The 21,973-nt window shown below is 34.1% G+C and overlaps 1 protein-coding gene across 1 annotated transcript; it reads left to right on the forward strand.

The window, feature by feature from the left end:
- Positions 1 to 1,033: 1,033 nt before the first annotated feature.
- On the forward strand, positions 1,034 to 20,995 carry LOC110020254 (lactoylglutathione lyase). The gene is made up of 5 exons (XM_020718288.1): positions 1,034 to 1,169; positions 1,289 to 1,460; positions 11,307 to 11,390; positions 11,474 to 11,677; positions 20,753 to 20,995. The coding sequence occupies exons 1-5, from the start codon at positions 1,125 to 1,127 to the stop codon at positions 20,842 to 20,844; spliced, it is 597 nt and encodes a 198-aa protein (XP_020573947.1). The 5' UTR covers positions 1,034 to 1,124; the 3' UTR covers positions 20,845 to 20,995.
- The last annotated feature ends 978 nt before the right edge of the window (positions 20,996 to 21,973 follow it).

Here is a 21,973-nt window from a genome sequence, read left to right on the forward strand (position 1 = left end):
TATATATATATATAAATTAAATTGAATTTTTTTGTGTTCCGTTTGAGACTTTATTATGAATTAAAAATGGATTTACTAAATTCAATTAAGCAAATCACTGAATTTAATTGTGAAACACATTTAGTCCGTAGTCCCCCGTGAGCTCTTTGATGGTATACTAGATTTGATACGTTCCATTTAATGTAAATTTAAATTGTAGCCAAAATGGTCAAATTATAAATATACTCGGGTCTATGTGGGTCTGCCAATGGTTTTAAACGTACATAAAAAAATTATAGGACACTCATAGGAATTGAAGTTTAGGAGTTAGATACGTAAATACAATGCTAATTACATCTTGCTTGAAAGTTAAGTCTATTAATCTAGAGATTGGGTTTAACATATTGTATATATTGTGGTTAAAATATCCCAAATCTCATAAGAAATTGTAAATAGGTAAAAATTACTGGTATGTCTGTAAATCTTCCAATTATTACTCGGTTAAAATTAGTGTTGTCAAAAAAGTTCGTTGTTCGCGAACAGTTTCTGTTCGGATCGTCAATGAGTTCGTGTTCGATTAGCTCGATAAGTAAACAAGATGAATGTGAATAATTTTTTCGTTCTGTTGGTTAAACGAACAAAATACAAATATTGATGTATTCATTCGTGTTCGAATCGTTATTGTTCGAAATATAGAATAAAATAAAATAATTATATATAAAAAATTTATGATATTTTAAAAAATTAAATTTTATAAATTATAATATATAATAAATTAAAAATAATAATATATTAATATACTATATTAGTAATATACTATTATAGATATTATATATTTATATAACATAAGTTATATAATTAATATAATATATTATTTATATATATTAATATTAGGGATGTCAAATTGACATGTCGTTCCCAAAAAGTTCATGTTCAGCTTGTGTTCGACTCATTTGTTAAAAAAAAAACGCGAAAGTAACATCACAAACAACATCAAGAGCTTATTTCAAACAATTCACTCTGTTCCATAGTGCCAATGTCTCAAATTCCAGAAAAGGCCCTTACTGATGCTAGTATTACCACAGTCAAAAGTGAGTCCAATCTCTTCGCGTTGAAGGCGAAGGAGAGGCTCTCTGCGAAGCCAGATGATGGCGATTCGATGCATCGCCTTCCCGTTATCTCCCAATCCGGTATATGACCATCTTTCTCTTCCCCTTGCTCTGTTCTTTCTCATCAAGACCAATTCAATCACAGAGATGGTTTCTAAACTGTATTCTCTCCTTCACCTTTTCCCTCTTTTCTGCTGCAGACTTGCCAGAGAGTTCCTGTATCTAGATTCAAAGCCTCTGTTCCAACCATCAAGCATTGCTGTATTGCCGGAGAAGGGATGAATCGAAGAGCGCAGTTGCTAATGAAGGTCAAGGTGTCAGCGGAGCGTGAGCTTCTGGTGGGGGAAGCCGAGTCTGCTGTCAGCGACGAGGGTTAGGGTTTTTATTTTCAACCTTGTACAGCTTTCTATTACGGTGGCTTACAATTTGGTGTTAGAGTTTTGACTTCTTGTTATCATGAAAAAGGGGCTAATTTGGATTTTTTATTTGAGAAGGAAAAAAGAATTAATTTGGTTGGATTTTAAAGTAAGGGTACCTTTGATTCGCTATAAATAGAAAATAATGATTTGATTTGAATGTGAGCTTGAAATCATCATATTTAAGGCGTGATTGTGTTTGTGGAGGTTAAAATTGACAATGATTTCTAACTACTTCTAGTTACATGCCATAATTTACTACATTCATTGTTTTATAAAACGTGATTTCTAACTTCATGCAACAAAACTGGGAAGGAACGGCATGCTAATTTTCACATGATTAACTTTAAATTATTGGAAACTAGGGTGACTGTTAATCCAGATTTGTAAAACTAAAATTTATTGTCCAAGAAAAAAAAAGTGAGAAATAACAATCATCTGCAATAAAATGAAACTACTATTAAAAGAAAAATTCTTAATGTACATAAAAAATGTGTCAGCGATAATTCTGAGGAGATCTAACGGTCTATAATGAAAGAGAGTATGATGAAGATGGGCCCATTGTCAGATCGTGAAGCCTACTTGTCTAACCAAGTGAAGTTGTCTGGGCCAAAGTAACGCCAAAATCGGTCGAGCCACAAGATAAACAAAAGGATGACCATACTACACAAGTCTGAACCAAATTGGCCAAATGTGAGGTAAAAGAGCATTTGAGCCAACCACCACAGGAGAGCCGATCAAGGAAAGATCCGGTTCCTTAGCATCTCCAACTATCCTAGGAATACCCAGAGGCTTCTAATTAGGGGTCAAATATTGACGAATAAAACATACCAATCAACCGACTCATATCGACCAAGCTCAGCATTGAGCTGATCTCAACCGACCAAGCTATTCCTGCCAATCTGAAGTCGACCAAGAACCGCCAACTAAGTTAGAAAAGAGCCGAACAGCCTTACACATGTAAAATACTAGAAATATCTCAGTACAAACCCCTTTAAAACATGTGCAAAAATGTAATATCATCATTATGTGTCATCTCCTCTATAAATAGGAGAAATATTTTATGAAAAATGCTTGATTGATCGCAACCTATTACTGCTCGTTACTATTTCTCCTCTCTCTATCCCTTCTTTAGACTCTAATTCATGGGTGGGACTCAGAGATAAATTGAATTCAACATCTTGAAGTGTGCGGTGAACGTGGATATTTCATGTCGACAATTCATAAGGATGCCGAGGAATTCTCGAGGTGTAAATAGTTTTAGAAGCACACACCGCTGCAACACGAGCCGCTCACAAACTGCATCCATTGTTAGCCCGTGATCTTTCGCCATTTGTGGACTTGATATTCTCGGGCCCTTTTTCCCAGTAACTAGGCCAACAAAAATTTTTGTTCGTTGCTGTAGATTACCTTTTCAAGTGGATTGAGGCCAAATGGCTCAGTCACATAACCGCAAAGATCGTTCAAAACCTCATTTGGACTAATATTATCTATCAGTACGGTTTATTGCTTGTAATCATCACAAACAACGAAACACAATTTGCCGACTAAGAGGTGAATTTTTTTGGTTAAAACCAGTTGATCAACTTGAAGTTTGCATTTGTTCATTATTGTTGAATGAATGGACTTGTTGAGGCAGCCAAAAAAGATCATCATAAACCTGTCAAGGAAAAAAGTTGAAGGATCTAAGAGAAATTAGGTCTAGATTTTGTCGTATATTCTTTGGGCGGTCCAAACAACAACTTCCACGGTGACCTGACAAACCCTATTCATGTTGTCACATGGGATGGGGTTGGTGCTACTTGTTAAATATAATCATCATAGTGAAGGAGTGGTACAACTTTGACATTTGATGAAGTGGACTTAGCCGACTGGCAGGAAACAAATGACAAAGGAGTGTTGCTTGCGCTTGACCTTGTGGATGAGGAACAAACCGACTCAGCCCTCAGGCTGGAAGAAGTGAAGAGACAGACGACTCAATACTACAACAAGCATATTTGAGTGAAAAATTTTGCTGCCGGAAACCTCATGCTGAAAAAAGTGAATCCAACCATGCGAGAACAAGTTGTGAGAAGCTCGACCAAACGTAGACCGGGCCATTCATCGTCGACAAGCAGGTCACCCACGGAGTGTATAAGCTAAAAGCCTACATAGGAAAGTGGTGCGTCGGACGTGGAGTTGAAACAATTTGAATACATTCTATGCTTAGAAAAAAATGTATCTCGGTAATGAAAGCATGTTATTGTTCATACCATTATATTTCATTTTTAATTTAATAAAAATGATTAATGTAAAATTTTTCATATTATGCACACAATTCCAAACCCGACCGACACTCGAGAAACTTGAAAAGTTTGTAAAAGGGATTCTCAAGTTCGACTGATACTCTTGGAACTTAAACTAGCTTGTGGGTGGTGGTTCCACCCGAGCGACAATCTCGATAATGATGAGTAACATTCAATCAAAAAAATGTATAAGATCAGACTCACAATACTCATGCATCATAAAAATTCGTGCCTCGTACTTTGAATCGTGTCAAGCTCTAACAATAAGATATTCTACCCATTAGCGATAAGATTCTCGGTAGTTAGCACACAAATCACCCCACAACAATTCTGGATGGTTACCCCAGCAAAGATCGCAACAGAATCTGCTTAATACTTCTAACATAAGGTACGATCTATCCAAGGCGACGACCTAATCAAACGACCAAGACATAGGAGGTATAAGACTTGAGCCAAATGGTAACTTTTTGAACCGACTGAAAATATTCTTAAAATTGATCAATCAATCATCACTGTTGAGTGCTCATCATAAGATCATTCAACATAGGATGCCAAAGAAAATACAAAGGTTTGACTGACGGAAAAATCTCATTTTCATTCATGATTGAAAACTTATAAAATTTTTTAACTTTTTTTACTAGTGTTCAACAAAGGAAAGAAAAGAGAAGAAAAATTCTTTTTTAAGTTACAAGAAAAGGCCGATAGTGGGTCACACATAAGGGATCTCTCTTGGATGTCTGAGAAAGAGTGGCCATCAACCCTTTCATCTTCTCCACGCGTTCCTAGTCGATCTTTGCAAACCGAGCAAAGGAATTCAATCAGACGACAGACAAGCAACCTAGGGGATGTCCTGAGCCGGCTAGCTACTTCCTCAAGCTCTTCAAGGGAGACTTTAGGGCGATCAACTCCACCATTCTCACTCAAGAGTCGGCTGCTCTTGCCTGGCGCCTGTTTTTCTATCACTCGTTTAGATTCTTGTCAATGCCAACCATAGCCGTAACCTCATCCAGGCTTCTCAAAATCGAGTTGCATCAAGAAATAGCGTAGAGCAAAATAACTTTTAAAAAGAACTAAAATTCAACAAATAAGACCAAACCTCCTCATACCCAAAAGTTGATCCAACTCAGATGCCCTAATCGACACAACACCCTCACCATGCAACAGGAAATCACCAACAACCTCTTGCGTGCCATGTTCGATTGGCGGGTCTTCTACTGTATTAGAATGCCCGATGATTGGATCGATGGTCTGTCCAGTCGGCCGAGCATTCCTCCTCTTATTGTTGAGAACAAATCAAAGGATGTCACTTGATCCGACAACGAAATTGCAACTGTTCTTCTCTTTCTAGCGACGACTTTCTTCTTCCTTTCACATTTCGGACTGTCCTGTTTTTTCAGTTTCTCAAAGGCAAAACAGATTAGTTCTTTGTTGGAGATATCACCCGAGAGGTTTGATACATTCTCCAACACAACACCGAAAAGCTTATCGATCCAAACAAGAGGAGTCGCAGAGCAAATAAGGAATGAGGCGTTCCATCGCACCTTTTTTATAAGAATCAAAGATGCGAAAATAAAGAGAGTTCAATTGTTGAGTCATTAATTAAACAATAAATGAAATATATTTTTGCACTTAATGCTCTTATTTTTATCTCAACGTCGTTTTCAAGAAGTAGGAGAATTAGAGAACTAAATTACGTAAAAAAATTGTCATTGCTAATTCTAAGATCTAACGGTTCAAAAGGTAAGAATAGGGTGAAGATGTGCCCACTGTCAGATTGTAAAGCCTACTTGTCTGGTCAAGTGAAGTTATTCTAGCCAAGCTAGCAAGGCTAAAACCGACTGAGCCACTAAGAAAACAAAAAGACAACCAAATGACACAAGTCCGAACTAAAGTGGCTAGATTTGAGGCAAAAGAACATTACAGCCAACCACCACAGGAGAGCCGATCCAAGGGAAGATCTATGTCCCTAACATCTCCAAACATTTCAGGGACGCCTAGAGGCTCCAAATCAGTGTCAATGATTGATAGCCTGACCATACCAATCGGTTGACCCATATCAACCAAGTTCAACCGACTGAGCTGATCTCAACCGACGAAGCTGATTCTATCGGTCTGAAGACGACTAAGGACAACTGACCAAGTAAAAATGTTGGCAGACGATAGGCTTACACATGTAAAATACTATAAATATCCCATAACGAACTCAACGAGAAAAACATAATATCATCATTATGTATCCTCTCTTCTATAATTAAGAGAATCATTTTATGAATAAGACACGATTGATTATGACATAATATTGTTCTCTCTCTCTCTTTCTATCTCTCAAACTCTATTCTTTGGGCGTGATTTACGGACAAATCAGGATTCAACACTCACCCTTATTTTATTGGGATTGATTTTTTTATGAGTTTAACTCTCTAAACTAGGGGATAGAAGCTATGATTGAGTTTATGATTAAATTTGAATTATTAGGGAGGAGTAAAGATTGTTGCTTTCAAAGTTATAATAAACATATGACCTAAACATAAAAGATTAATGGCACCACAACATTAATTTTCTCAAGGAAGCTTTTTAATTGGATATAAATTTTGATCAACTACAAATTTTCTTGCACCAAAAAAAATCTTTTTTCATGTTCTGAGAATTGTTCTTTCCCCATGGTAATCAAACATACGTGAATATTTGAACTTTGTAACATTACTTTCTATAAGGAGTAAAACATATGATCCGTAGACATTGCACCAATCTCTAAAATTGCTACCAAGGATTATTGTTTTTTGGTCACCGAATAAGGCACAATGCAAGTGAGTTTCTAGCTAAAAATTTGCACATTTATTTTGAAGATGAAGATAGCAAGGATGATAAAGGGGGTGATTTTGCATGAATTTGACAAAATAATAATTCATTATGATAACAATTTGTTTGCAAACTCTTTGACTGGCATGCAATACATTATTGCTATGCCTAAAGTCTAAATTGTTTGGATAAGAAAATTGATTTTCTGACATACTTTGAAAATCATGAAAATTTTGGAAAGTAGACATTAAGAGTTAAAATTGCATAAATATCATGATAAGCTATCTTCTGACCGCCTGAATTTTAAATTTGAACTGTATATCCACATCGTTACCAAATAGCTTGGCTAAATGAACTTGAGTTTTTTGTAACGCAGAGATGCTTGGTCCTTATTCAACTTGCCACTTATATCGATTATATTTGTTGTGATATCTTACCAATGGATTTTGCATTTCATTCTAAGATGACCTTGGTTGTATAATTTATATGCTACTCATTTTGAAAAACAATAATACTTATGTCTTTAAAGCCAATGACAGGAGGATCATTTTGAAACCTATCAAGCTTAAAATTTCCTTCTTTTTAGAAGGATCTAATGCACCTAGTAAACTGAAGCCATCTTAATCTATTTTGAGCCCAATTTCTTTTGAAAATAAGAGTAGATGGAGTAAGCCGTGCTTTTATTACTTTTAAATTGAACCAAGATGTGGTTGAGAGCATATCAGTGTCTTTGGGAATGTTTCTGTTACATTTGTGCCTAGCTTAAGGGCAATTTAGTGAGCCTAATGACAATTTAGCCTTTTATTATTTTTTGTTGTTTAGCATAATTAGGGCTGATATGTTTAGGGTTAGGATGATACATGAGATTAGGTCTTGAGTCTTAAGGTTAAGGTTTGAGAGAGATTTCCTACCTTTCAAATTGTAGGATTTGGGTGACATCGCTTACCTCTCGAATTGTGGGTGCTTATCTTTTTTGTATTAGTGTTGAGTTATTTGGATTATTGAAGAAAAATAATTGCTCGACCCTAATTTTTGTGTGGAAATCTATGCCAATCCTATCAAACGATATCAGATCTCTCTATTCTTGGAAAATCAATGTCGGGTTTGCATATTCTAGCCACGGGAAGCTCATATGGCGACCTACTCGTAGCTGCTGAACAATCGCGACGGGATTGCGATAGGAAGCGACAGGAAGCTGCTGTCTCTATTTTATATAGGAAGAAACTACGATATTGCAGGATGCATAAGGATAGGGATCACAACTTATAGGTGACTGTTTTTGTGACCTCACCTCACAAAACAATCGCGATTGGAGCTAGCATATAAAGACCAAAAACTCACATCCTCTCGCTTCGTCCAAGTAACACAATCTCCATTAGATCTTATCGGGTGGACGCAAAGTCCGGGTCACAGCTTGTGCTAGACCTAATTGAGTCAAGAAGCGATCTGAGAAGCTCGACGGTTTGATTTGCCCTAGCTACGATATGAGTGACTGAACTGTGCATTTTGAAAGTAAGGAAGGGATTTCGACTTAAATACCTCATGGTACAGTCGTGAATCGGGCTACCGGTGAAGTTGACGATAAGATTTCGATGCAATGGAATTCTTAGATAAGCGAATAATGACGATAAAAAAAATAGATGCTTTGGAGGAGAAAATAGCGAAAGAGTCGAGCCACATTAAATATTAAACACACAAACATGTCTTTTCCATAGAGGTGCAGTTCGAGAAGAGATTCACGACCATTAAAGAGATGATGAACAAGATCTTGGAGTTTCACAGAAAACCACCTCCGACTGCTGTGGGATCAAGCGATGGCGTAGGAAACTGACGGCAGCAGTAGCAACTAGAAGGATTCATGCGACATTAAGGCAGCTCACTGCTTTAGATGGTTGATAAGTTGCAGTATCGAAGAAATCAGGAGAGGACTTGAGCGGCATCATTTAGAAGAAAAAGTGCGACATTCGGATGACTTGAACAAATAGAAGCAAGTAGGATCGAAGTTATGTTGAAAAAGATGGAAGAGATATATTATACGGAGTTGACAGAGATTCTGGTCATCTATAACTACAAGATGAGCTATTTGTGGCTGCGATATTGTCTAAGATTAACTGGAAGTCAAAACATTATCTTATTCAAAAGCAGTTGAAGGATGTGCACAAGACAACTTTTTAAATTCCCGAGGGTCGTTATGAATTTTTGATTAAATGGAAAGGATTGCTAGATGACGCTGGATCGTATGAACCATAGGACTTGATCCAGTTTTTCCTGTCCTGAGGAAAATGTGTCTTTTTGGGAGAGGAGTATTGTTTTGTCGGTGCCTACCCTAAGGTTAATTTAGTATTGTATTAGCCTAAGTGCAATTTAGTATTCTATTATTTATTATTGTTTAGTATTAATAGGGCTAGTATGCTTAGTGTTTGGATTATGCATGAGATTGAGTCTGGAGTCTTAGGTTTAGGGTTTGTGATAGATTTTATACCTCTCTATTTTTAGGATTTGGGAGAGATTACCTACCTCTTGAATTGTGTGTGCTTATCTTTTATGCATTTGTGTGGAGTTATTTGATTATTGAAGAAAAATAATTGCTTGGCCCTAATTTTTGCTTGGAATTCTATGCCGATTGCTATCAATTTCTCAATTTCTTTTTGAATGTAAGGAATTCTAACCTGATGAACTTTTTGATGAATTACTGCTATTTAATGATATTCACCATGCCACTGATTTGATTCCTATATTACTTGTGTTTAACGAACCTATTAAATGAATTCTCTTGAACATATTGAAATAAAAAGAGAGTTAAATGAACTACTAAGAAATGACACACATACTAAAAGATAAGTCCTTACGCAATGTCTACTTTACTCTCACCTAAGAAGGGCAGGAGTTGGAGAATGTTTGTGGATAGAAGAGTAATTGATAAAATCATTCTCATACGAATATTAGCTGAAATGCTAGATATGATGATTGAGGTTATGATATCTTCAAGGATTGATCTAATGAGTGAAGGATGGGAGAAAGAGACAAATGAAGATTTCTTGTATGAAAAAAGATCATTTGCATGATTGGTTACTAATTCCTTTCAGTTTAATTAATTTCTGGAGGACTTTTATGAGAATTATGGACAGTTTATTGTGACATTTTATTGAAAGTTTTTTATTGTATACTATGAAGACACTTTAGGAAAGTATTTTGAAAATTTCAATATAAAAATTTTTCTAAATTAAAAAAAAAATCTATTTATTTACCCCATTTCTTATATTGTTGGGTTTTTTTATTTATGGATGGTCTATATGTTGATGTTGATGAGGTTAAAGTCATAAGAGACAGGCTAACACTTAGCAAATATTTATATATTTGGATTTTTCACACTTCGGTTACCTTTTACTACTAATTGTTTAAATGACCTATTATATCATTACTGGTTATCTTAGAAAAGGAGAATCCAATGCACTAAATCTGTTGCCAAAAAGTGACTTACTACTTGCATTAAGATTATATAATTTTTATAAAGGTTTTGAGTTTTCATGTGATGCATTTGGCATAAGAATTGTTTTGTCAATGTAAAGTAAAAATACTATAATTATAACATGAAATTCTATTGCGGTTCGTCATAGAATCCATTTTCATGATGTGTAAAATTTAGCCGCTCTACTTAAGGCATCACCAACTTTTTTTTCAGTTCCAGTACAATATTTCAACATAAAGGTAACTTCTTTTAAAATTTTGACACAATCTGTATACCTATGTCCTAGTTTATTTTAATAATTTAAATGATTCAAGGCCTAACGGTCCAAACGTAGAACAAATTCTGTGGGCAATTGGTGATGCCTCCAATGTTGTGCCATGGTAGTGTTATTACCTGCATAGCGCGTAATTAATTCTATGGCATAGTGTGAACAAGATTTGTTGATGGTTTTTTATGTTCGTTTAGTGTTTTTCTTGTTAAATTTTAGATTTTGGTGACTATTGAATTTTTGTTTAGGATTAAAGTAATGCGTTTGTTATTTTACATTCGAAGTGACTGATTTTCCTTGCTGAAGCCAGTGGTTGGCAATCTCTGGATTCTGATTTTCTGTCATTTTATTGTTCATCTCATGTTATATTGTATTTATAAATTTAAACTGTCAGCTATCTTACATCAAACATTGATGATGGCGATTGCCCAATCTCATTTGCAATTTCTTGAAGACAATCTTATTTGATGTCATTCCTAAAGGCATTATCTATAAGTGTACAAATTGTGGGGTGAGGTCAGGAACAACAGAAGCGGAGGAATTGGAAAGTAGCAATTGAGAGTTTCATGAACATCTCATTGTCATTAAAAATTTATTTCTTGGTTTATGACCTACTTTATCCATGTTCAAGAGGTGCTAAAAGGTAGAGAGCACAATGGGTCTGCATTTAAAAATTCAAAAGATGTGTATGAAAATTTTCTTATTAAAAATGGTTTTTGAATTTTCTGCATGCACTTGAACTTTGGTTTACATGCAACTTGATATTCATTGTCGTAAAGTTTGTTAGCTCAACTTTTATTCTCATCAACATGACAGGTATTAACCATAACATTGTATTTCATATAAATTAGAAATATATGATTAGATCTTGAGAGTTGCGTTCATGATTATTTCATGTGGGTTAGAAATTGATTACCTATAATTTCTATAAATCATCTAGTTCATATCTTTTTTGAAGGATTTTTCTGACATTTGATGCAGATGTCGGTTTTCTCAGCATTCATCATGTTGGGATTCTATGCGAGAACCTTGAAAAATCCCTTGATTTCTACCAAAATATTCTTGGTATGCACATATTTCTTCTGTAACAAGTTATATGAGCTCATTATTTTGCAAATAAGGGAGCATTAAGACTTTATATGTGATAGGACTTAAAATTAATGATGCAAGGCCGCATGGTAAGCTTCCATTTAGAGGAGCTTGGTTGTGGATTGGTGATGAAATGATTCATTTGATGGAGCTTCCAAATCCTGATCCTTTGACCGGACGCCCTGAGCATGGTGGCCGAGATCGCCATTCATGTATTGCAATTAGAAATGTTTGCAAGCTCAAAGAAAAATTTGATAAAACAGGTAAGTGTGACAATTTTCTATTGCACCTTCACAATTATCACCTTGCAATTTATTGTCAATATCTTAGCTTAAAAACACCTACTTCTTTATTTTTGTTAATGTAGAGATTGATTCAGTATAATTAACTAGCATGTATGATTTTCAGACTACAGAAAAATATGCCATTTCTAATGAAACAACCGATATAATAAAATTAGAGCTTACATTCCACAGGCAATCTTCTGTATAGTTGCTCAAAATGAAATAGCTTTCATATTATTAACTTCTTGGTCTTACTTGTACCATGGTAGATGTATTGGAGGATAATGTCTACTAACACGATTTCATATTTACTTTAGATTTTTGTTGATAATGGAATTAAAGGCCACAATTTAGTGATCAAATATTATTAAAATAGTAATGATTTAGGGATCAAATCATGGAAATTTCAAAAAGGTTAAGCACTCAACATCGTGGCCGGGGGATTGGTCACATTGAGCTAGACCAAACTTACTCGGCCATCGAAATAGGCTTCTAATCTCTCTCTCTCTCTCTCTCTCTCTCTCTCTCTCTCTCTCTCTCTCTCTCTCTCTCTCTCTCTCTCTCTCTCACACACACACACACACACACACACACACACTTGATTTGAGGAATCCTAGTAGGGGATTAAGAGTTTATTCAAAGGGTAAGTCCTCCATCAGATTATTTTGTGTTATGAGGATTGAATTTGGGTTGATGATGAAATGAATCATTTGATGGAGCTTCCAAAATTTGAGCATTTGATCAGACACCCTTAGCATGCCGGTCGAGATCATCATTAATGTATTGCAATTATAAATGTTTCCAAGCTCTAAGAAAAAAATTGATAAAGTAGGTAAGTGTGAAAATTTTCTATTGCACCTTCACAATTATCACCTTGCAATTTATTTACATTATCTTAGCTCAAAAACACCTAATTCATTATTTTTGTTAGTGTAGAGATTGATTCAGTACAATTAACTAGCATGCATCCCAAATGGTTTGTGGACTACAACAATAGATGCATTCTAATAAAACGACAGATAAAATAGAAGTTAGAGCTCACACTCCACAGGCAATCTTCTAGATAGTCACTCAAAATGAAATAATACAACCATTATGAATTTTTTGATCTTCCTTTTACCATGGTAAATGCATTGGAAGATAATGTCTAATAAAAAAATATCTTATTTAACTTATATTTTTGTTGAGCAGGGAATTAAATGCCACAATTTCGGGATAAAAATTGCTAAAATAGTAATGATTTACGGATGAAATCATGAAAATTTCAAAAAGGTTAAGCATGATTCATTGTGGACCGAGGGATTGGCCACATTGAGCTAGACCAAACAGTCGACAATCCAAGTAGGCTTCTTATGTCTCTCTCTCTCTCTCTCTCTCTCTCTCTCTCTCTCTCTCTCTCTCTCTCTCTCTCTCTCTCTCTCTCTCTCTCTCTCTCTCTCTCTCTCTCTCTCTCTCTCTCTCTCTCTCTCTCTCTCTCTCTCTCTCTCTCTCTCTCTCTCTCTCTCTCACACACACACACACACACACTCGTCGTGATTTGAAGAATCCTAGTAGGTTTTTTGATTAAGGGTGCGTTTATTTTGACCGTAGCTGTAGAAAAGCAGGTTTCAGAAGCTGTTGTTGAAAATCTGTTGTTCAGAAGCTGGTGTTTCAGAAGAAGTTGGTCTGTTTGAAAAACACAGTTTTGTAAGTGTTGTCTGTTGATATAATGACTGCAATGCTCTTAAGTATATATACACAGTTCAATTTAAACTGTTTAGAAAACACTGTTCTGAAAAAGTTTCCTGCGAAATAAATCATCTGACAATTTATAATATTATTTTCACTCACAATAACATTATTGAGCAAATAAAGGTGGGCATTAACTAAATTATATGAAATCATCAAATTATGTCTTCCAACAACAACACAATCACAAGAATTTGTGATAGATCAAATGGTAAAAAAAAAATAAGTTTGCTTACAAAATAAAAATTTAATGCACTATAATTTGTTCTCCAAAATACATGTACATAATCAAATCAGATACAATGCTAACAACAATGAAAGCAATGCTACAATCACGAAATCGAACATAAGTAAAGTCTTTACAAGGAAATTCATGTCTCAAACATCATTTTTCACAGTATCATCAATTGCATGTATCCTTTAGCCTGCTCGCTCCTGTGGTGCATCTCTCGGTTCATCAACCCACTGAAAAAATTTACAATCTCTATATGTTAAATTCTTTGAGCATCTGTAAAATTTTCATCCTGCATTGTCTCATTTTTTAGCGGTGAAAATGATGCATAATAGATTGCAATCGCAGAAAAATGGTCGATGTTTGGTCCTTTTAGCGCTTGTTGAATTATTTGAGCTCATTTTCGATAGTACAATCCTATACAATAATGATTAGCACAAAAATAATGAATTTTATTGCATATACAAAAAAGCAGTAGACCTTAATGCATGGGAACTTGGTTGCCAGATACCCTTAAGAACAAATTTGTGTATGCATAAATGCATAAAAAGAAGGCCATCCATAAGAGCTCTTTGGAGTCCAAAGAAACTCAAAATAGAAACCAATACACAAATACATAAAAAAATCCAAGATAGCCACCAAAAAAGCAAGAAATAAAATACTACTGAAAACAAGACAACAACAATAAAGAAATTGAGCTCAATACATACCTGATGAAGAAGACATTAAAATACCTTCCGAATATTGTAAATATTTTAGTACAAAAAACATCAAGTATAGTTGAATTTTAATGCAATGACTAGAGAACATCATAGCTCAACCGACAACCCAGACAAAAGGGAAAAATCAGCAGAAATCTGAACAAATCAACAAGTCCGAAAAAACATAGAAAACAATTGATACAAAACACCCAAAATGTTTACACAGCTTTAGAAAACAATGCTTCAAAAGAATACTTAATTTTATCCATCACTATTGTGGGTAGAATGACCACAAAAAAACTTCAAGTATCAAGTAAATAGTTAAGGTGGATTGAATGCCTATCTCTTGTAGAATAAATGCATCAAAATACATTTGGCACCAAAGATGCCACATCATCATCAATTTATCCATCATTATTGTGGATCAATTTATCTATGCAAGTTTGGATGCGTCATATGAAAATACATACATAAATTTCCAAGAAAACTAAGCTTGGTAAGTAAAATAAGAAGTATATGGATATTGAAATAGTGATGTGCATTTAAGGGATAGGGTTGTGAAGGTTTGTAAGGTAGTAGCGAGTTATCCAACCTAGAGGTGGCAGGGGGAAGTCATGCATACATAATTGTGTTGCGAATTTGAAAATTCTAATATCATGAGCACTAACTTCTCAACTTGTCATGACAAAAGTAAAATACATATTGTAGTCGCATACTGTCATTTTGTTATGTGTAGGTGAACCACAACGCCCAATATATGCGATCTTTTTAATATTTAGCATATGTACATGAACATGTGTGCCATTAATGACACCAATATAGTCCTATATGAAACAGTAATAATTTCAAATTTGAAGATTTTTTAATTTTTGATGAAAAAAAAAATCTCCATATACCTTGAAGTATGACATATATTTATGATCGCAAGAAATTTCTGTAGGAATATTTGGGAAAGTTGGATCTTCAGGCTTGATAACTCCAGAAGGCATACTTACCAATGCATTTAAATCAATAGAAAAATATATACTTATGGTTTCAGATGAGTGCTGAAATCTCTCATATGCTGACCTTATCGATTCATTTTGTGATGAAATGTAAAGTGTTATCGCTAATACCTCTTTTGAAGTCATTCTAGAAGAGCCAATGAGATCATGACTATTGAGCGGTTTCATTCAACAACAACAACAAAGCCTTAATCCTACTGCATTGGGTCAACTACATGAATCCTTTTGCTCCATTATCCTATTTAGAGTCATGTTTTCATTTAGTTCTAATAAATTAAGAACATTTTTTATTCAATAAGCCCAAGCCTTCTTAGGTTTACCTAAGCCTTTCTTAACTTAAGTCGAATCTAAAACATCTAATGTTCTAATCGAATTATCAGATGGTCGACATTTAATATGACCAAACCATGTAAGACGACTCTCTCTAATTTTATCCGTCACTGGAGCTACACTAACTCTATCACGGATATATTCATTTCACATTTTGTCTCTAAGTATAAAGCCACTCATCCACCTAATCATTCGCATCTCGGCAACACTTAACTTAGTAGTATGCTTCTCTTTTAAAGGATAACTTTCAGCGTCGTAGAGCATTGCAAGTCTCACCACCATCTTATAAAATTTTTCTTTCAATTTAAGCGACCCTTTTCTATCACACAAGAGGCCCGAAGTATTTCTCCATTTCAACCAACCAACTTGAATTCTACTATAGACATCCCCATCGCTTTGAACAACAAACCTGAGATATCTAAATCGTTCATACCTTTGAATAATTTGATCACCTAAAGTTACACTTATGTCATTAGAGCTACTACTACTAAAATTATATTCCATGTATATTCCAAATTATATTCCATGTATTCAGTTTTAGTTATACTCGATTGAAGGCCTTTAGACTCCAATGTAGACCTTCATGATTCAAGTTTTTCCTAGGCTTATTCTCTCGTCTTATCCACGAGAAGGATATCATCAGCAATCATTTGAGTATAACTAATTACAAAGTTCATCCAACAGATCAATAAAAATACTTGGCTCATACGAAACATGTTATGGAACCTGCTAGGGTGCCCCCCTACCCCCAAGAAGTTCATTGAACCATTTGTCCCCGGTAAATGTTGACGTCATACATGGCATGCGAGAGATGGATGATTCATAGTACGCAGTGAGTGCACATACAACAGTTGTAATAATTTTCATGCAACTCTATGTCTTATCTCAGTGGGATTCATAGTTGGAAAAATAATACAGTAAAATATAACAACAACTTAAACCAGATTAGATCACTCTCCACATTTTCTAACATCAATAATAATAGTTCTATCAAAAATAGATCATAACATGAAAATAAAATAAGTCCAATTGTTCAACCGCAAAAAAAAATGTCCTTCACACAGAACACAAATAGAGAATAGTAATCAAACATTGCAATTTTCATAGAAGAGGCAGTTAGCAATGGACCCTCCGTTCAGGTGTCATGGATGCTAAAACATCCATCTTCACTGGATCTTCAATTATAACTTCAGTGAGTACGGATATAAGGGCATGTCTTAAAAAACTTTTGGTATCTGTTCAAGTATTTTTATTACATCAGGAATAGTTGAAAATTGTTGTGCATTAGTGGAGTCAGATGATAAGTTCGTGCATGCTGCTACTAGCTCGAATATTTGGCGTCTTAAGTATGCAGGATCAATTTTTTTAGTACCAAATGATATCTCAATAGGATCAATCGGGCTATCTCTAGGCTCTTTTGAACCTTGAATAGTCCAATAATGTTCACCAGTCTCAACAACCCCACCAAACATAACATCTAGCTTCTCTTCTAGCTCTAGTTCAATTCCACCAAATTGAAATTTCTTAGCACTTTGTACAACCTGTCATTCATATAATCAGAAGGAAGAAGTTATATATAACAATTCTGCATCAAAGGAAAATTTAAATACATGTCTTAAAATAGATTTGACCTTTAAAATAAAAATAAAAGAATCCCTCATCTCCTTCAGATATATCAAGCAATTCATTGCCAGTTTTGGGACTAGTGGATTGCTTAAAAGAAATAAAGGACAACCATATACAGTGTGACTTCATTCTAGTCAACCAAATAAGAAGGGTATTTACATACATAACACCCAATTCCTATGTATTTACATATCTAACACCTAAACTTTACTTTTTACACTTTTACCACCCAAATCTTTCCAATCACATAAAATCTAAGTTAAAAACCTGCAAGTTTAATATGTATTTAGAAAAGATCAACACTGCGTTCAACCTACAATGATTCAGATTCTCAAGGAATAAGAAACATGAACAGATTTGCAAATCAAGGACAACAATCCACTTCTATCACTCAAAAAGTAAAAGTGGGGGAGACATCCTGCGGGAATGTCGAGGGCACGTGAGAGAGATGAGTTAGGGGCGAGGGAATAATAGCGAAACGAAGCTCCACGGGGGTTGTTTTTTTATTCGCGAACTCTGAACGCGGGGTTGAATCCATGTTTGAGTTTCTACAGTAACCCAAAACCCCGTTCCGGACCAGTTTCATCAAACGAGCAAACCAAACGAAGTGGAAACATAGTTTGGGGGAAAAGCTGGTTTTAAAAGCTTGCACACTAAGAGTTTGTTCAGAGAGTAAGTCCCGCATGAGATTATTCCGTGTTATGAGGATTGAATATGAATCAAAGTTGGGGTTTATAAGATAACTGTTGAATTTATCTTTAATATATAAGATTCATCCAAGGGGTGGGGTGTAACTACTTCGTTTTTTTATACCAATGTATTTTTTAACTATCCAATGTGAGATAGTATCTAATATTCTCACTTGCTTTGCTACTCTCCTAATGTGAGAACTGTATATATTGAACATTAGTTCTCTTAGAACAAATGTTATTTAACATCATCATGTATCATGCATCAAGAGCATACTCAACCCTGTTTATAGGAGTGTTGTTTTGAACCTTGTTCGACCATGATCCATGGGAGCCATAAATTGAATAAGCCACTCACTCTCAAATGAACCATTGGCTCTTGAACCACTTGTTAGGGAGTAATAATAAAAATAATATTTCATTTTAATTTCTTATTCTTAAGATACCCACAAAGTTATCAGTTGGTGATAGTCTTAAGCATGAACTTCAGTTGAGGGACCAATTGGATCAATTTTCAATAGTTTAGGGCTACGGTGGAGCGCACTTTGAAAGTTCAAACTAAATTAGTCACTTTTGGACAGTCAGAGCATTGTTTTGGGCTTTCTCTATTTTAATTTTTGTATGTATGTAGAGAGAGAGAGAGAGCTATTATTTCATTGTTTTCATCAAGGTTGGCATAAATTGAACTTTATGTGCTTGATTAGGTCTTAATTTGGCTAATTAATAAATATTTATTATTCCTAATTTTAATATTTGTCCATGCCTAAAATGAATTAAATAAGAGCTATATGTCTTAACAAGTTGGTTATGCATCAAACTCATCTCACTAAGCTATATTTTCTCCTTATGCGAATTTGACCTTAGGAGTTGTATGGAGATCCAATCCTTTCTTATTCACAACCCACCCACAACTCTTGGATGCTAACATGACTTGTTCTTATGACATGAATTGCTCACGCTACTACTCTTCTGTCACCATCTTCGCCAATTGTTTCTTATGATCTCATGATCTCTTATTCTATAAATTTTCTCATCATACATATTATGCTTTCTTATGCTGTCTTTCTTTATCAATGATCACATCCTATCTACCTCCAACACATCTCCTTGACCCACAAATCTTGTTCTCCCTCAAAGATTCCAATACACATCTCAACTTTGTATTAGGATTCCATGTCATCATTCCTTCTTATTTGGTGCCTATGCGAACCCTTTTTCGTAAATGAACCAATGCACTTGATGAACAACTCGAACTCGGCTCAATTAATACTGCATCATGTTTGCTCAAATTAGTAAACAAACAATTTTGGACATTTTTTTAAAACATGAAGTTAAATGAACCAAATCTGAACATAGTCCAGCTCGTTTGTTGATGTTCACGAACAAGAATAAGCTCAGTTATTGTTCAGTAAGCAACTTGTTAAATGCATTATACTTTTATGCTATATTATTTAAATAATATTTAATTGACTAGAGCTTATTTAATTAGATATTTAATGCAATTTCTTCTTTTTTTTATTTCAATAAAGTAATTTGTTAGTACTTATTAATGTTATTTGATTGCAAAAAGCTTACTTATAACTTATATATTATCTTTTTTTATGTAGTATAAACTAGATGATATTAATTTAAATTTTATTCAATTGTTTATATCTTTAGATTTATAAAATCATTTATTATTATTTTTATATAAAAAATAAGTAAATATTTGAATTTCTTAGCTTTATATAAAAATTTTAGTAGAATTCAAATTTGTAATTTTATATAAAAATTTGTACTCATTCAAAATTTTAGTTTATTCAATTAATATAAACAAGTACAAATCAAATATGAACATAAAAAAAAATTAAGCAAGCAAATTATGAACACTTATATCAAAGCTCGACTCAAGCTCAAATCGAACATGACCAACTTATGATTCAATCAAGCCATGTCCAAACCATGACATGCTCGGCTCGGCTTGGCTCAACTTGATTACAACCCTAATTGTGATCTTGTGTCATCTCTATCATCTTCCTTGTCCATGATCATCATCCTCTATTTGCCTAGTGAATTTCATTAGTTTATTTTAGAACCAATCAAACACTAAAAGTGGATTCAACAAATTTATTTTACAAGAAACAACCTAAAAAATCAAAATGCAATGTGTTCAATTTACATATTCATTAAATACTTGCAAACAATTAGCATCTAAAACATTCAATTTTGTTTTGTGATTAGTGGAACACATGAATATCAATTAACTCTTGTATTACACTCATCTTAAAGCAAAGTTAACTGTTTAAAAACCAAAATTTTATCAGAATATCCTCGTTGAATTTTTTCGTATCCTCTGAATTATCCCTCCATTTTTCCTGGTCCATGAGACATTCTAAAAAAAAAAATTACGTATCCATCTTTTTGGATCTCTACAAAAAGATGCATTTTTATTTTTATTTTATCTTTTCATTATTTATTTTTTTCCTTTTTATTTTATTTTTTTAATTTTAATTTTAAATTTTTATTTTTGGAAAGAAGCATTAGTTTTGCAGTTAGACCTTGTGTTTTTAATTTGCTTACAAATAGGTCCTATAACCATTTGAATTAAGCTTTATTTGATTTAAATTACTTGACAAGTGTTTCAATTGTTTATTATTTTTCTTTCTATGGAGGAACTGATCAATCGAGATTTGTTTTACAGTTTCAATTTTCAATTATTAAAAATCAGCTGACTGAAGGAGTTATATTTTTTTTTTTTGGTTCAGGAATCAAATATACCTTCAGTAAGTCTGGAAGGCCCGCTATTTTTACCCGTGATCCAGATGGAAACGCTTTGGAGTTCACCCAAATAGAATGAATAGGTACTCCTGTTAATAAAGAAACTTACAAGATGAAAGAACCACTCAATAAGCCAAGTAAACTTCACTTACAAAACTAATAGTTGATGTTTGTATTACTCATTTTTAAATAATCAAAATATATTTCTACGTCTCTACGTTGCAAATCTTTTACCAGTTTTGCAATATGAGTTTTTAAGAATGGTATTAACAGTAAAAAATTAGACCGTTTGTTCTGCTTAATTGATCTGGCAATGAGTTTTACCTTCAGATTTTCTCGAACCTCGTCAAATTACTTGAAACAAATCTCTAAATTAACTGCATTCGTATTCTGTATTTAGCAATCTAGGGTCTTACCTTTCAGGTTCTCCATCTCATTAAGTGTAAATCTCATCTCCTGTCTTCCTGATTCTCATACTCAGGAAGGCTAATTTTGCCTCCACAATGAAAGGTAAAGTTAGCATAGCGCATCTCATATATTGCGATGATCCATCAACATTTAAAAATACATTTTAAAAAACGGAAATCTACGTACATACAACAATTCTTATGTATTTACATGTCTAACACCTGAAGTTTGATATTTAAACTTATAACATATTGTTGTTATATTCCTACGCATGGATTGGCCTTATGCATGGAAAGGTCCTATGCACTTTTAAAAAGGTAGTGATAGTAGTATTTTTGATGTAATGTTAAAGATTTGAGTGGTTCACTTGTAAATATGAATATTTAGGTGTTAGATATGTAAATACATAAGAATTGTGTGGTATGTATGTAAATTTCCCTTTTAAGGTAATTTCTGATGTATTTATTCTCGCCTACCTAAACTTTATCTCGATGTACTGATTTGAACTTCATTGTTGGGCATCATTTTATCATTTTCTAGGGTTCTCTTTTGGGTAGAATTCCTGTTAAAGATTGTCTGTTAGTCTCTGCGACTGCTAGATAAACTCTAAAAGCAGTTGTTTGTTGGAAAAACAAGCTTCTTTCTTCCAGATATGGGTGCCTAAAGGCCCTAGACCACTGTTTGATGAGAAGAATCTCTGGTTATATGGGTAAAGAAAATTTCCTAATAGATAAAAAAACTAATGTTAGGGTTAAAAGAGATTGGATGGCCTTTAATCATGGTGTCGGTCATGATTAAAT

The sequence above is a fragment of the Phalaenopsis equestris genome, unplaced genomic scaffold (genome assembly GCF_001263595.1).
Source record: "Phalaenopsis equestris unplaced genomic scaffold, ASM126359v1 Scaffold000094, whole genome shotgun sequence".
Classification (NCBI taxonomy): domain Eukaryota; kingdom Viridiplantae; phylum Streptophyta; class Magnoliopsida; order Asparagales; family Orchidaceae; genus Phalaenopsis; species Phalaenopsis equestris.

Bases quoted from the DNA above. Each gene is read 5' to 3' on its own strand.
- LOC110020254 (XM_020718288.1), top strand. From the start codon at position 1,125: ATGATGGCGATTCGATGCATCGCCTTCCCGTTATCTCCCAATCCG. The intron at 1,461-11,306 runs GTTAGGGTTTTT...CATTTGATGCAG, and splicing joins GTCTGCTGTCAGCGACGAGG to ATGTCGGTTTTCTCAGCATT. The intron at 11,678-20,752 runs GTAAGTGTGACA...TTTTTGGTTCAG, and splicing joins AGAAAAATTTGATAAAACAG to GAATCAAATATACCTTCAGT.